The sequence below is a fragment of the Cygnus atratus genome, chromosome 6, assembly GCF_013377495.2.
Source record: "Cygnus atratus isolate AKBS03 ecotype Queensland, Australia chromosome 6, CAtr_DNAZoo_HiC_assembly, whole genome shotgun sequence".
NCBI classification, from domain to species: domain Eukaryota; kingdom Metazoa; phylum Chordata; class Aves; order Anseriformes; family Anatidae; genus Cygnus; species Cygnus atratus.
In genome coordinates this window covers 38,532,473-38,548,960 of record NC_066367.1, presented here as the reverse complement: position 1 = coordinate 38,548,960, position 16,488 = coordinate 38,532,473, and the positions used below count along the sequence as shown (strand labels likewise).

Here is a 16,488-nt window from a genome sequence, read left to right as displayed (position 1 = left end):
CGTGAAGTTAAGGCCAAGGCTACCAAGCGTTACTTTATTCACTCTTCCATAAAGAGATTTTTCTGGACTATTCTAAAATGTTTGAATATATTTGTTTTCCATGTAAGCTTAGTATCTCAAACCAAAGTTTATCTGTCAAAGTTTATCTGTCAGGGAAGATGGGGAAACACCACAAAGCAAAAGCCTCTTCCCTCTGCTTGCTGAGCTCTTATGCATGTGTTTGTCATGCAGTTGTTCTGGGGTCAGAAGTTGTTACTTGTAAATTAGTGACTAAATAAAGCTGATGTTTCTGCAGTATCTTTGACTATTAACTCATGATGAAGAGCAGGAATCGAGCTTAAAACAAATTAGCTTTGTTCAGAAAACTGAAAAAACCAACAGCCACAATGTTAAGTCAAACTCTGAGGACTGTGAATGAACTGGAGAGGTTATTTCATACCTGAACACTGGTTATCTGCTTCTCCTGAAGCATCTGGTCCTTCTGTCTCTGGAGACTGGCTGGTAAAATGGTAAAAAAAAAAAAAAGGCACTTCATCTTTAGTTTATCTTGGACAAAGTACACATGGTAAGTTACCATTAGGAGGAGTTGCAACTGTTAACTCTGAAGGCCTTTGTTCAGAGGGAATCCGCAGCTATCGTGGCGTACGCAGCCAGCTTGAAAGGACAACGTCACTCCTCCCACTGGGGATGCGGTGTAGCGAAAGGAGCTGGCAGGACAGCAAAACCTACAGGCACTCCTCACTGGTGCTTTTCACACGGTGCTACGACACCACAGCCCATTAATTTACGGGATGTGTGAACAGGGCACAGAACAGCGGTGCTGGTAAGACACGACCTTGGCCTTGAGGACCTACTCCTGGCTTAAGGAGCCACCGATAACCTTCCAAGGTTCCTCCCAACCTTGCGATTCCAAAGCAAGTCTGAGGAAGGGCTAAACAGAGCTGCAGTCGTTTTTTTTCCCCATTTAAACTTAAAGACTGACATTAACACCTTTGGGAACTAATTGCTGTTTTATTTGCACATATGTAAGTTCTAAAAACACCTGCAGCAATTCCTCTCCATAAGTGTCCAATATATACAAATTAGATTTCAGGAGTAAAACCCAAGAACTCTGAAGGTCTCTGAGAAGCAGCAATGCATTCCATGCAATTAAAACTCGATCATAAATTATTAACCAACATTTGCAGTCTGTACATAATATACAAAGAACCCAAGTCAAATCCCCTCATTTCCACAAAAGGAGAAGGTCTTCACCACCAGGGGAGAACTGCTGCAAACAAAGCTGTTAGAGCACAGGAAAAAGCCTGAGAAGTTTTGCAAAGTCTCTCACTTGCCAGGATGCATTTTATGGTCAGCTTCTTAGTGGGATTCTGGTAACAAGGCATGCACAAAGAGATGCCATCCAGTTGTCAGACACCAGGGTTTTGGACTGCTGCCACTGCAAGGAACTAAGCACAGCTTAACCCAATATCCAACAGCGCTGAAGAGTTTCAGCGACTCCGAAGGAAACGGACCTGGGAAGCACAGGAGCAGAGCTGTGAGATTGATCTCCCACCACGTAAGAGTTTGCAGTCGTAAGAACACTTTGGATGTGAAAAAATAATTTAACTACTCTGTTAGTTTGGTTTCACAGTCTTTGCTATTGCACACCTTCATCAAGTTTTCTTTCACTACCTGAAAGAAATATGCATAGCAATACAATACAAATACCTCCAACGGGGAATAGGCAATCCCACAAGTTAAAAAAACCACCGGAAAAAAGAAAAATCATGATATATTTTGTTCATGTAGGTTTTTAAAAAATCTTCTATAGTACAAAACATACACTTTAAGGATTAATTCACCAGTAAGAAAGCTAAATTTTTTGGGAAAATTGTTGTAACAAAATCCTCCTTAATTAGGAATGATAAGCAACTAATTGGAACTGTCGTGGGGAGGCGATTTCCAGCGGGACTGCAGGTTTTTCATGATACAGTTTGTCATGCCCGCAAGTTTTTCTTGCATCTCAAAGAGCTGGCTTCCTGAATAGCCATAGAGAACTTCAGAGGTCAGCTGAGCAGCAAGGGCATCGATTTGGCTCAGAAGATCTGCTGTGGGTTGGCCATTTGCACTCAAGACAACCGGTTCAATCAAATCTGAAAAGGAAGGAAGGGGAAGGTAGGTAGGGCACTGCAGGCAGAGTGGTCAGGTGTAAATCCCAGCAGAACTATGTTGTGGTGCAATGTTGCAGTTTTTGTACAAAAAATGTATTCAGTCCACAAAGTATTTGTAGAGTGAGCTTCTGACAAAGGCACCCCTCAGAACTAAACGCTACCCTTCTTTATAGTGACTTTGTTTGATCATGGTTATACCACAAAATCAAGGACTGAAATCAAAACATGTGATCCTACTAAAATACTGACAGTTTCCTTCAAGACGCATTACCCCAAGAACGGTCCAATTTTAAACTGGACAGATGAAGAGAAGTTACTCCTGGGTTTTGTTCTCTGGTTAACCAAATGCTTCAAAGTCTCTTGCAGGAAGAACAATTAGGGATTCCTCTGCGTAAACTAATGGCAAACTCCAAAAATGCACAGGAACATTCAGATAAAAATCTAGTCCCCTAAATCCAAAGTGAGTATCCTGAGAAACATCTGAACTGTCTTGCCTGCCATCGGGCACCTTTTCAGCTCTGCAGTTTCAATTTGCTTTGTTTCTGTGCACGCCCAGAACCAGAGAAGTTACTGCAGTACTAAACAGCTCAGCGGAGACCCTGGTTGAGATCTGGAAAGAGAAGTATGCAGAGCCGTGCCTAACATGCTGTTTATACAAGCTTGTTTAGGGAAAAACACAGCGTATCTTGCCCTCAAATACAGAACAAGTTTAAAAAAGCCATTACTATAGGGCTTCATGAAGTGGCTAACTCAATCACCCATCTAATATGGTAATATCAGCTATTAACTCCTCTCCAAAAACAAAAATAAGTCTTCCCATTAGAAGAGAAAAGCAGCAACAGCAGAAACATCCAAATCCTAAGCAACAAATGGGCAAGAGTTACCTGTTGCAAGTTTCTCGTCATCAACAGATTTATCCTCTACGTTGTTTATTGTTTTCTCTACATCTTCAAGCACTACCAATTCCTCACACCCTCGGGATTTTACCTGCGGGTTTTTAAGAGAACAAAAAACATGTTCAGAGAAAAAGTTATGAGGTGGGACACGCTTTACTCCATAACAGATGTAATCCTCATTCCCAGTAACTATGTTGTAACCAAGTCCTGTACCATGAAAGACCACCTTTGACAGATAGATCACAGTTCAAAGAAATTTTTCTTGTACAAAAAAAATACATTATTCTTCATGAGGAACGTTAGCAGTTCATCAGGTTAACATTACCTTTCTGGGCACTAGGATTAAACTTTACCTGCTGCTCGTGATATCCTTTAAGAGCTTTTTTAACATTGGAAACTTTAGGAGAACGGATGGGAAGAGTTTTGATTTCTGATGCTGTCAGAGTACTCAGATCACCCACTGTCTTAATGTTCTTTGCTCGAATGAGCTGCCCCAAACCTCTTGCGCTGCAGCAGGGAAGAAAAAAGGGTTCATTATGCTAAAATCCATGTCCCTTCTCCTTGGCACTGTAGAGCAGGAATAAATCTTACACGAATGCCAATTCACACGCACATAAAGGAAAAAACAACATGCAAGAGACATTTCTTCTATCTGCAGCAGCACACTTCTTTGCAATTTATCAATATCCAACCCTGAAATGGGATTCAAAAGCCCAATTACACGTAAGAGGAAGGAAAAGAAGCTGAGTACACTAGAAAAGTCCATTCAGAGCAGTTCCTGCTACAGTGTATAGTTTGTTTCTGACATATCAAAATTTCATTAGCTGAGCACCTAGCATTTGTGTGTTTGAAACGTAGATCTTTTCCCCCAAAATCCCACTTGGTCTCTAGTGCTCCCAAACAGCAGCAGGATGGTGGCATCTTCAACTATTGGAGCTATTGGAAGCTCCAATTGCTTTGTCACAGATCATTAAGATCAGTCTGCTCTGTCTTACAAGCTAGGGAAAGTTCCCTGTGTCTGGCTGCAAGCTCTTCACAAGAGAGAGAACTGGTTTGGAATTGTTCAAGTAAAGTCTCCCTCACCATCCAACCTCCCTCCTTTTAAAAGATGCTTTGTTTTTTCCCTACAAAAGGTGTCTCTAATTCATCACTTTGCATCACAAAAATTGCTTTTGCCATTTTTTTTTTAAATCCAGTAAGAATTTTCTATTGAAATGTGATCTTCCAAAGCAACAATGTACTTACCATATATTTGACGTAATCTGAGGTAAAATTACATCGACTGGTGCTTTACAGCCTGCTAAGGCAGGATACATGCATTCTGTAGGAGAAGGCAGTGATTCCTTAGCCATTTCTGTAATCTTTGAATAACAGAGAAAAGTTATTAAATTAACTATCACACAACCGAATACAAGAAAAATAAGAGAAGAGTACAAGAAAAATAAGAGAAACATGAACCAAAGCACTTCTTACTAAACACTTCTTTGAGCTCTTAAATTTAGGGTTACGAGATCCTGGGGACAGAAATCCTTTGGTTGGAGTGGTAATATGCTGGATAGAAAAAGAGGAAAAAATCTCTCAGGATTGTAAGAATTCAGATAGCTAACTTTCTAGCTATCTAGATTTCAGCCTGTATTTGTCTTTAGAGAGCAACAGAATGAACAAGACTAAAACAGTTACAGCTATTTCTTAAACTTACTGATTCTCTACTCTTCACCCTTTTAACTGTTTGTTAACTGCTTGCAAGTGACCGTGAACATACGCTACAGCTACGTTAACATGAGAAACAGAAGACTTATGACATACTGAACACGTGTAAGAACTTACCTTAGCCTGAATGTTAGATAAGATTTTAAGACTTCGTGAAGATGGCGAAGAATGGGATCTAATGACAGGGCTCCTCCTGTCTATGTCATCTGCCAGTCCTTCTTGATAAATGGGATTTGCAAAAGAGACACGACGAATCTGTTTTTAGAAAAAGCAGTTTTTATCAGATGAACTCGGACCACCCCACTCTGGTGAAAGAAGTCTGAAGAGACAAAATAACTCAGTTTGAAATGGGTAACGTTATTCAAGTTCTTGAATGACACTAATGATGCTTCACCCAAGGACAGAAACTGTGGCTACCTTATTGCTAAAGGAAACATGCAATGCATTTTGTAAAAATGCTTCTCAAAACCCACTGGTAAGACCCTGCCTGTGCATTCAATGGTTTTGCAGTTTTTTGTTCTGCTGCCACTCAGGCATGCAAACTAGCCCTTGGCACTCGGCTTCAAAAATTAAACTCCCAAGCCCCAATAACACAAGCCTGCCAGTGCTTGTGCGTTATGGAAAAAAATCCACAAGTCTTCATCTTCAGCATTATTTTTTTACTGTAAATACTGTTAAAGTCAGTAACTGAGTGCCTTTGGAACTCGTTATACTGTTCCACATCCCAGTTATGAACAGAATGAACTGCGAGTATCACAGAACGAATCGCATCGCCATACCTTATTAGCAGGTGACAGGGAATCATCATCTTGATTTCTTTTTACACCTCTCTTTAAAATGCTCGTGGATGGAGAAGCCGAAGGAGACCACATGCAGCGTGCCTGCATACTGTTAGGGCTTTCGTTTACTAAAGCAAAAGAATCAAGATTTTCTGGCTTCTGAGGTGAATCCACATTATTTTCTACTGCACCTTCACACTCTACGGCCACATTTTCAGGTACTGTAATTTCAGCTTCTATCAATTCCTCTTTCATCTCTTTATCTAGAACAGCGCAACTTTCTGCTACAGCGTTCTCAGCTTGTTCTTCATCATCCTGATTGCTTTCTAGTTCATTCATCTGTTCTCCCTCAGGCCTGCTAACAACACTCAGTGCCCCAGGTATCTCCTCCATTGGTCCATTCTCATTTTCTTCTTCCTTTACTGTAGCTCCTGGTTTTTCACTTTGATTCTCTGCAGCCAGGCAGCTGTCAGCAGGCTCATCTGAAGCACACTCGGGTACACCCTGTTCAGTTCCGTCATCCTCATCAATAGCTACTTTTATTTCCATTATGGAATCATCAAGTTCCCCTGCTACACGTGCTGGATTCTCCTCCTCCTCCATACTGCAAGTATTCCCTTGCAGGTTATCTTCAGATTTTCTCTCTCTTTCCAAGTTGAACGCGCTGGGTTCCTTAGAATGAAGCCGTGGTGTGCTCATTGCACAAGGTGCCATGGCCAAGCTCTCCTCAAAATTTGAGCTAGCAGACATCTCTGATGTATTTACAGCTGTCTGAACTGGGGTGGTTTGGGGCTCATTCGGGTCAGGACTGTCCTCAGTTTTCAGCTCAGTGAATGACATTGCTGGCCGCTTTGCCTTTCTGTAACAGCAATCGCAGCTTCTTAGTTTTCTCTGCCTTTTGCTTCTCTTGTGCTGACACTCAGGTACTTGCAAAGAGGAAGGCTCGCTACCTGAAGCATTCGCTCCTCGTACATAGTCAGGCAGAACACTTGAACAGTCTCCTGCATTTCTTTGCCTTTCAATGTGTGTGTTTTCCTCTCCTGCTTTCAGAACTTCAGATACACTTGGGTTGGTAAAAGATTCTGTCACCACCCCGGTCTTGGTTTGTTCCCCACACGTGTTCTGCGTATCAGCTGAAGTCTCTGGGCAGGCAGATCCCCCAGCTCCACCAGCATCTGTAGGAATTACTTCATTTTTCAGGTCCTGTGGTTCAGACAATGACATGTCTCTGCTGACTTCATCACTTAGTTCACTTCTATTTGTTTCCAACAGATTTTTACTTTCGTTTTCTTGGGAAGACACCTCCTCCTGGCCACGGCTTCCTGGCTGTAGGTCTTTCAATTTACCTTCAAGAGAATCACTTCTGGTTTTCACTTTTCCAGATTTCTTCTTCTTTATGCTTTCTTCCTTGGTCTCACAGCCATCAGCCTCTGAATTTTCTATGCTGGAAAGCAATCCTTGTGAGCTGCTTCTTGTATGGTATCGTGGGCGTTCCTTTTTCTTCTCGCCTATTGTACCTGAGCTACAGTCTTGACCTTCCACGTCCATCTTCAATTTATCTTCTGACTTCCTAGTGCTTTTGTTCACCTCCTCATCACCCACTGAGCCAGAGTCCTCTGCAGCAGTTCTCTCAGGTAGGCTGCTTTCTTTTCTGTTTGCAGTGTCTGTTGTTTTCCCAGACACTGCTTTCTGCTTTTGGGATACATCGTCTTTAGTCTGTGGCAACTTCTTTTGCAGGGATTTTTCATCTTCTTTACGTTTGTCCTTTTTCTGGTGGCCGTCTTCCTTATCTTGACTACCCGCTGACACTTCTCCAGTTTCTGACCGTCGCCTTGAAGAACGTCTTAGTGTTTTCTGACTAGGAGACACATGTGGGACCTGATTATCATCATCTGTTACCTGGTCAGACGAACCAGCTGCCTCTGGGGGTGTATTTTCTTTAGAATCCGTATCTAAAGCCCGAACCCTTTCTATTTCTGCTATTGCATCTTCAACTTTTTTAATTTCTGCTTCTGTAGAACTGAGAGCTTGGGACTGAGCAGTGAGAACACGTTCTGTGTCCTCCATGGCATAAGACGGTTCAGGACTGGTTTCCATACTGTTGGAAACAGACTCTTGCACACTTTTCTCTTGTTCTGACCTACTTAACCTGGAATGCTTATTTTCTAGCTGCTCCATTTTACTCTGCCTGCGAGTTAGCCTCCGTATTGCAGTAAATATTTGTTCAGACTGTGAAGAATTTTTGTTCTCTTCCCCAGATTTTTCTAGTTTAGTAGCAGTCTTGTACTTGTTTGCATTTTCCTGTTTATCTGGCACAGAAGAGCTTCCAGACACCTCTGACATACTGTTTAACGCCGAAACGCTGAAGGGTCTGTTCTCTGAACTGTCAAATTTCTCCAAAGTAATAAAAGATTGCCGTCGGCTTGCAGGCTGGGGAGTTCCAGAAATTACATCACTTGAAGTCGAACTGCTACTGACATTTGAAGCGTCTTTGTTTCCTACTAAAGACTCCTTTGAAACTGTTTCTGTGGTACTTTTTTCTAACCCCTCTCCAACTGCTGGCTCCTCCTGCATCAGTTCAGCCATATCACTTTTTGACTCCCCTTCACTATTTACAGTTGAGTTGCTCTCCATGTGAGTAACAGAACTCTCTTGAGGATGTGAGAAAGAAGTATCTGATTTGCAGTCCCCCGTGATTTCATCTGATTCAGTGATGCAGCCTTCACTCTTTTCGTTGTCTTCCTGTCCCAAAAACATGAAAAGCAAGGTCTGTATTTTTGCTATGGATATGATATAAAAAACAGATCCGGTGAAACAAAAAACAAAAGACCCATGAGGATTTTCAAGCCACCCTTCCTTCAAATTATCTTATAATGTGTCCTTCAGTAGACAATTTTTTTTGTTTTTATTCTTCCACAGAATAGTTGAGGTTGGCAGGGGACCTCTGGATGTCACCTGGGCCAACCCCCAGCTGAAGGAGGGCCACCCGGAGCAGGTTGCCCAGGACTATGTCCAGGTGTCTTCTGAAGATCTCCAAGGAGAGAGATCTTCCCTCTCTAGGCAGTACGTGCCAGTGCTACAGCACCTGCACAGTGAAAAAACACTTCCTGATGTTCAGACAGAACCTCCTGTCTCACTGTGCCCCTTGCCTCCTGTCCTGACACCATGGAAAGGAGCCTGGCTCTGCCTTCTTTGTACCCCCCTTCAGATATTTATGTGTCGAAGAGATCTCCCCACAGCCTCTTCTCCAGGCTGAAGAGCTTCTCAGACTTTCCTCGCAGGAGGGGTGCTCCAGTCCCTTCATCTTTTTCACAGCCCTTCACTGGACTCCCTCCAGTACATCCATGTCCCTCCTGTGCTGGGGGGCCCAGAACTGGGCCCCGCGCTCCAGCTGTGGTCTCACCAGTGCTGACTAGAGGGGAAAGACCACCTCCCTCAAACCTGCTGCGAGGGCTTTGCCTCATGCAGCCAAGGCTACTACCATCGGCCTTCTTAGTGGCAAGGTCACTGAGTAACAGCTATCAACAATAACTTTTGTAAGGGAAAAGAGTTACAGAAAGACATGATGCATATAAAATACACCCACTGAAAGGAAAAGTGTTATGGAAAAATCAGCAAGTGTTAGGATTCCTAGCACAAAGCTAGGCAATTTGCAGAACAGCACCATAGTTAAGTCACAGCAAGTCTACGCTGCAGCTTTCAAATTCCAGCCCCCCAGTATAATATTACTGGTGGGGCATACAAATGATTGAACTAAGTTCCTATGATACCTGTACACTGGGTAACAAAGCAATTTAAATGCATCCTTGTTAAAACTTATTAAAACCCTTGTTGAATCTTCAGTTTGAAATTAAATTCAAACATTCAATGATTGGCCTCTTCTAGTTTAAGTTAGGCAGAGCAGAACACAGCACGAAGAACACTGCAATTGGTATCAAATTAAAACCTACTGATGAAATGAAATACAAATTGTAAGAGCTCTCAGTGTATTCTATAGTCACGTAGTCTGTGTCAGTATTATGCAGAAATGGGAAAAACTAGAGGAGGTTCAAGAAAAACAGATATTCTGGGAGCCTTACAGGTTAATCAACATAGAGAAAGAAAAGGATTCCTGTGAACAGATACATTTGGGGGCACTTTTTTTTTCTCAAATAGTTTCCAAAGCAATTTAAACCCACTTATTTATCATACACAGTAATCAAAGAGTTTTGCCATCAATCATCAGAGCTATTGATATGAAGAAAACATCATGGATATGGTTACAATTCTGGTATCTTAACTACCATTAGACAATGAGAAATTACCTGAGGATTGTTTTTATTATCTTCTTTTGCATTTTCTATTAAAGATGGCTTTTCCCTAAAATAAAAGTTAATTAAATTAGAAGGGCTGCAAAAAAAGGGAGGAGGGGACCTTTAACATCATACTGGCCAGCTTTACTTACAAAGAATCTTCCTGGCTCTGAGTATACTGAGAAAATAAGGTTGTATCTTGTGAAGTGTCTAAATTGTTGTACATAGCAGGAATACCAATTCTGAAACAAAACCAGAAATGGTTAAGTTGGAGTATTAAAAAAAAACTTGGTGAGATGGGGTAGTATAATGCATTCATCATAAGACAGCACATTCTTGTAGGAAGTAGACTGAACTTCCAAACTCTTAAGACTACTCAAAGAGCAACATGCACCAAAGCACAGACTGCTGTAAAAAGAAGCAAAGTAATGTGCACCAAATATCAGGAGACTGCGACCACACACTCTGCTCCATGTTCTGGAAAGGAAAGGACACAGCATTGCCACCTGCTGCCACAACCTGAACAGTCCAACTGGCAAAAGAAAGCACCGAGCGTATGCAGATCATGATTCAACTCCTTACTGGAAGGCTGCTATTTTCAGCTGCATCAAATCTTTTGCAACATGCTTATGGAGGGTGCGTGTGGGGAGGGGTAGGGAATAAAGAGCTGTGGTTGGGATCCCACTGTGCAAAGAATTCACCAACACATGCTGACTGCATTAACCAACTGGGTTCCTGTAACGCACTATTGTACACAAATTTTGCTTGCAGTCTGTTTTCGTGAACATCTGCCTGAATACAGAAGATACTCTATTTTCTCACACACAAAAAAAGAAAATTGAAAAGGAATCTTTGAATTAAAGATGAGTTTTGGGAATAGCCTAATTTGACATGCTGCTTACATAAGACTTCTCTTTCAAAGTTAGAGCTTTTCCATCAGATGAGGAAAGAAAACCAGAATTTCCACAATTCAAGAAAAATGCCAGCTTCTGTTTCATATTGCAAACAAGAGTCATTAAGTAAAAATGTAAACTCCAAGTATCAAACTCCAAACAGACAGACTATATTTAGTCACAGGAGGAACTGCAGATCAGAAAATAATTTGACTGCTTTGAGACAGTAAGCCAGGGAACTCTGACAGCTTTAAACATTTTAACTTGTATGGAAGAGTCGGATTTAACCACAGTCTGAGTAATCTGAGATAGCAGAAATGAAGTTATGTCTTACTCAATGTAATGACATTTCATGCAACTTTAAAAGAAAACTAATTACAAACCTCTTTGACCTAAGCACTTCTTTTTGATGTTCTGTCAATATTCTTGGTTTTGCTTCTGGAGGAATGAACACAAAATCAACAGATTTCTCTTCTTCCAGGGGTCTCTCGTTTTTAGCCTTCGAAGATGAAAACTCTAGTTTTAACTACAGAAAGGAAAAAAGGTGGATTAGAAACAAGACAGTGGAACTGACAACGCTTTCATCACTCACAGGTACAGCGATCCTAAACAGAACAGTTTTCAGATAACCACAGTTCTTTCAGCATATTAATCAACACAAATCCTTCAGTAGGTGCTGATTTTCTTTACCAGTCTTTTTTTTTCTTCCAACACTACCACCTATTAGAGTTTCTTCAACCCCTCCTCTTCGCCCTTATTTAAACTTTTGCACTTCCTTTAGCATCTGGAAGTTCAAAGACTGTAACACACGAGGGTACCTCAATATTTGTAAGGACTATTATTTGCTGTTGTTTACTTAATCAGTAGTTTCTTAAGAGTATGATACTGTGGCTCCCACTGAAAGAACAACTTGATATCACTGAAGGGTGACAAAAACAATTTAAGTTGCACTGCACCACCCTGGCTGGGCAACTTAAGTACCAGCATCTGTACTTGCCATCTCCAACACACTCAAAGGACAGAAAAACACCAGTACCCTTCCTTGTTCTCAGGCAGATTTACCCATTTCAACAGCTCTCACCTGCAGATTTAGGAGGGAACGCAGGAGCTCTGACTGTCTGAACATGATTCCTGCCACCTCCATCTACCAGAAGCTGGTTGCTAAGCACATGGGTACACAGAACATCTCAATGATGGTGTAACAGAACAGACTAATAATTGATTTACAAAAACGGTCTGAAAACTTAAGTTCCAGATCCAAGAAAAGTAACAGCTACAAACTTGCCAGCCTCCTTCTTATAACAGATGTCCTGCCCTTTGCTTCCTAATACAAGTGACAGATTGGCAACCCATCAAGCAGCCTTCTACCATCCCCACCCAAAACTCAGCCATCTGTAAACTTACCAGAGAATTTGAACAGAAAAATTCAACTAAGTGCACTGTACAGCTAAGTTTAAAAAAAAATCCTCAATCAATTCATTAATTTTAGTTCAGAAGTCACACCAGCATGTTTAGCTGCAGAATGTAACGGATTTGATTGTCACACCTATCTGCAAACACCTTACCTTCGCAGGTGTTACTTGCACATTACTGGGCTTGTCTTTTAGTTCATTTGTCTGAGCCAATATGGAATCTCGTTTTCGACCCAGATTCGCTTCCATCCCACTCATCTTTGCATCCCACTGTGAATTTTCCATCTATTCAAGGAAAAATACAGCCAATATGTCATATGAAGAAACTCCAAGCTCACAAATCCACCCTGAAACATTCATTTCTACAACTAAACACACTCCTTTTTTCATCTAAATTATGTAGAGGACAACTTGAAAAAATCATTATTTTGAACAAGCTCGTAGAACCCCAAGTTTTAAATGCGTAAACTGTTAAGAGCCAGCTCAGTCTCCTGATGGTGTTTATCCAGCACAGTTCATCATTCCAGACATGAAGTAATTGCAAGACAGTCACATCGAAAATCAAAATTGACCTCTGCACTCCCAGGAAGTTACCCACTAGGTGAAGTGGGTAATTCACCCACAACGAAGGCACCCACTAGGTACAAAGTATTTACCTCCTCAGAGAACGGCGCGCTATGTTCTTCGGCTATCTCAATGCTTTCAAAGCCAGGCAGCAGGAGTGGAATTTTCTGTTTGACTTGGCTTAACACAGACCTGCTCAACCCAAAAAATATTAGACTTACGAGGGTAGAAGTATGCAACAAGACCAGCAGACACCCCAGGTCTCACAAGAGGCAGAATATAAATGGTGATCAGAACAATGCTAATTCATTTATACCTAACCTGAGATCTCTTCCTTGAAGATATTACAGTCAAATAAACCTACACACAGATTTCTAGGCTTATTCCTTAAACATTCTTCCAAGCTTTCTAGAACAAAACCACATATATACATTGCCCTGCATAACTGAACAGCATACCAGCCATGTTTTCCTTTCCACAGCCACGTACTTCACTAAGTCTAGCTCTTACAGTCAGGGAGAGGACCTGCTTTAAGCTGCACTGACCTTATTCATATATTGTTCCAGTCCAAGCCACACACAATATACAAAAAAACATTTCTTACTTTAATTCTTCAGGGTATGTCAGTGATGCAGCCTTAGCAAATGTTGCGTTCCAGAAGTGGGCACACTGCTTGCGGATCTGTTTGCTCTTATGCTGAAACATTATGCAGAGCAATGGAGAAAGCTGCTCTAGTAGTTCACTGTCGTACGAGCCAGTGCAGTGAGACTGCAAACACTGAATTATCTCGGCCAGCAGTTTTTCAAGCTGAGGGAAGGAAGAAGTATTTAGTTTTAATATTTCATTTGCTATTTAAAAGTTCTGTTTTGTTTAAAAACACACAAAACCCAGATAACATTATGGCCTGAACAAACAAGTGTAAACATCACACCACAGAAGCCTCACTAATATCTAAGCTTACTTGTCTTAGTTACCTTTTTTAGTTTAAAGCAGTTAAATCTCTACCTTCACTACAATTTTGTTCAGAATACAGAATGAACAGCAAGAACTCTACAATGCCGTATGTTTTCCCAACCCACAGCTGTTTCTCCACATAATTTACCTTGTTGTTAAGATTACTGTATGCTTTAGGTACATCAGCAAGCCTGCCAAAACAAACAAAAAGAGTTATGAAATGTTTTGCTCTCATGTATCCTAAGAATTAAACACACACACACAAGCACTGCACACTAGTTTTATTACACAACTTAATGAAATTACATTATACAATGTAAATTACCTCACACAAGTTACCCACTGTCTAGCCACTATAAAATGAAGTACTGTTAATAAGTATTGTCACAGTATTGAAATTAAATGGCAGCTGGAAGCCAAACAATTTAGTCTTGCAGAAATGTCTCTTTGGTGTGAATGTAATGGCAACACTGGAAATATTAAGCCTTCAGAAGTCCTAAAGCTTCCGTTCCATGTATACATACCTAAGTTTTTGGTTTTATTTCTAAAAAGAACTTACAATGGAGACTGCTACTCACGTGCATGTTTTTGGAATCTCCCAGAAGGTTCTTGCATCACCAAGAACCGAGGACCACCACGTGTGCTGACTGCTGCCATGTGCCACTAGGGCCACCTCTGGCAGCCCACCTTAGCTCAGGCACCACCACACATTCAAGTCCCAGCAGCCCAGCACCAATTGTAGAAGAGCAACTTGAGTGATGATCTTACAGACCCATTCTTTCTGCAGTGCTTGTGTGCACCACAAGAGTAGCACCCACCAGCTAGGCTGAAAATACAGCAAAGTAACTGGTGCCCTTAAAGCTGAGACTCCACAGAGGTTGAACATTCTTAGCGTCCTAGGGTCAGTCTTTTGAAAAACCCTGGGTTATGTTTAAACACACTAAGTGATGTAGACTACGCAAAGTTTCATTAATATGCAGCAATACAATGAATCCAAATACTCACTTTGTTTTTTCATAAAACACTGCCAGTGGTTTTGAAAAAATTGCCAACATCGTCCCAATCACCAAAGGCAATGAAACGTGGCTGATGATGTTGTGAAGAATAGCAATAATTGAAGGACCAACAGAGACCAATGCTTCTGAACGGATTTCGTTGGAACTGAACGTATGGAAAGAGTTTATTAACATCACCAGGAGTTTAAACAGAGAAGAAAGCTTTCCAAGGGGCTCCCTTTTTTTCTTAGACCAATCTGTAGGTGTCTGTGGAGCTAACATTAGAAAGAAAAAAAAAAAAAGAAATATTTTTCCCTATATAACTAACATGCATTACAACAAAGTGCATGGAACAGTACTATATTGACATACTAATAGTTTAAAACCAGACCTAAAAGAAGACATACATTATTTAATAAATACATCTTTACCATACCACTACAGATACGGATCCTATTCCTCCTATTTTATTTGTGGTTGGTCACACAAATCACTGTTTTTAAGCATCTTTAATGCCTACTTGGCAGAGACAGCAACCAAGCTAGAAATATTAGCTGACAGGTGTAAATTCTGGAACAGGTGAGGGGAGGGAAGGAGAAGTATCAAGTTTCATTCAATAATAAAGTTTCCATCATGTTTTTTCTCATTAGCATTTCCCATTAAAGCACTCATTCTTTCAGCAGTCCAACACAATGGCTCGCTACCTCTACAACAAATTCAGCTGGGACAGAAGTTACAAAAACACTGACCTTTACACTGAATTATTTTGGAAATCAGTTCTTCAGTTCTAAATAGGAGCAGGGAACAAAGACTATTTTGCATACAAAGATCTTTTGTATTCTATCAAATGTATACTACTACAATGCAAAGCAGCTTCACAAGCAGTAGCCTTTTAACTGTTACACTAACAGCTTAAGATCAATTTCAGACAGGTATTTATTACGTATTTAGACTACAGAGAGTGATCAAGCATTACTGCTTCAGATTGTTTGAACAAAGCAGAAGCAGATTTCATCTATAAATTATAGCTGAAACATCAAATGCAACTCCAGACAGAGCTGTGTCCTAGAAGGAGGTGAGATCGAACGTAGCCTTCATGGTTACATGAATTTCAAGCGTTCTCTGTCAAGCTAACGTAGTAACTACTCAGCTGCTCAAAAATCAGAATAGCTCTAGCACTTAAACATGCATACTGGATGATGTTTTAAATTCCTTTTTAAGAATGTTTGTCAATCCCTCCAATGCTTCACTAATATGCATAACATACATAGACTATTGATAGCCTACAGTCATCACTTCTGCATCTGCAGTAACTCCTATTTTCAAGCAAACCTGAGACAGAGAGACAGAAAACCCCAACACTCAAGATATTTTCTTACATCTATTTTTTGGCTGATATTTAATACCATATGGTGCAAAGTTGATGCAGTCAACCATAACTGATAAAATATGGGTGAGACCATCCATCATTGAAGACACCTGAGGAAAAGAACAGAAGTTATCAGCAAAGCCCAGAAGAACTGCAATGACAGAAAAACTGTGTTGGCCATTCAGCACTGCAGTGCAAAAGAGCTTTTACATTTAAAAGCAGGGATGAAGTTTTTGTGCATTGTCAGGTAAGGCTAAGGTAAGTTTACAAGCAAGCTGAAGATTCAGTCTTCCCACTCTTAACAAGTGACACAAGAACATATGCATAAACTAAGGAAGCGAAGCAGTAACAGACAGCTGTGAGAAGGCGTTAGATTTAAGAACGTACAGCAAAACGTTAGCATTCAGGGTACAAGGTACTAACCATCTGGCTCAACACATTACCACATCTCAGTGTGTGCTTAATTCAGTA

The 16,488-nt window shown here is 40.8% G+C and overlaps 1 protein-coding gene across 2 annotated transcripts in view; it reads right to left on the bottom strand.

The window, feature by feature from the left end:
- Positions 1-994: 994 nt before the first annotated feature.
- RIF1 (replication timing regulatory factor 1) overlaps positions 995-16,488 on the bottom strand; it is a 29,940-nt gene continuing 14,446 nt past the window's right edge. The window contains exons 20-35 of one of the 2 annotated variants that reach the window (XM_035566106.2): positions 16,028-16,127; positions 14,659-14,923; positions 13,802-13,844; positions 13,304-13,506; positions 12,792-12,891; positions 12,289-12,420; positions 11,107-11,249; positions 9,983-10,072; positions 9,843-9,897; positions 5,539-8,280; positions 4,877-5,014; positions 4,523-4,600; positions 4,295-4,410; positions 3,403-3,556; positions 3,038-3,140; positions 995-2,135 (exon numbers count right to left, since the gene is read on the bottom strand). In XM_035566106.2, coding sequence (XP_035421999.1) covers positions 1,915-2,135; positions 3,038-3,140; positions 3,403-3,556; positions 4,295-4,410; positions 4,523-4,600; positions 4,877-5,014; positions 5,539-8,280; positions 9,843-9,897; positions 9,983-10,072; positions 11,107-11,249; positions 12,289-12,420; positions 12,792-12,891; positions 13,304-13,506; positions 13,802-13,844; positions 14,659-14,923; positions 16,028-16,127 — 4,683 coding nt within the window. In that variant the 3' untranslated portion in view covers positions 995-1,914. The remainder of the gene's footprint in view (positions 2,136-3,037; positions 3,141-3,402; positions 3,557-4,294; positions 4,411-4,522; positions 4,601-4,876; positions 5,015-5,538; positions 8,281-9,842; positions 9,898-9,982; positions 10,073-11,106; positions 11,250-12,288; positions 12,421-12,791; positions 12,892-13,303; positions 13,507-13,801; positions 13,845-14,658; positions 14,924-16,027; positions 16,128-16,488) is intronic. The other variant, XM_035566107.2, reaches the window with a different exon arrangement.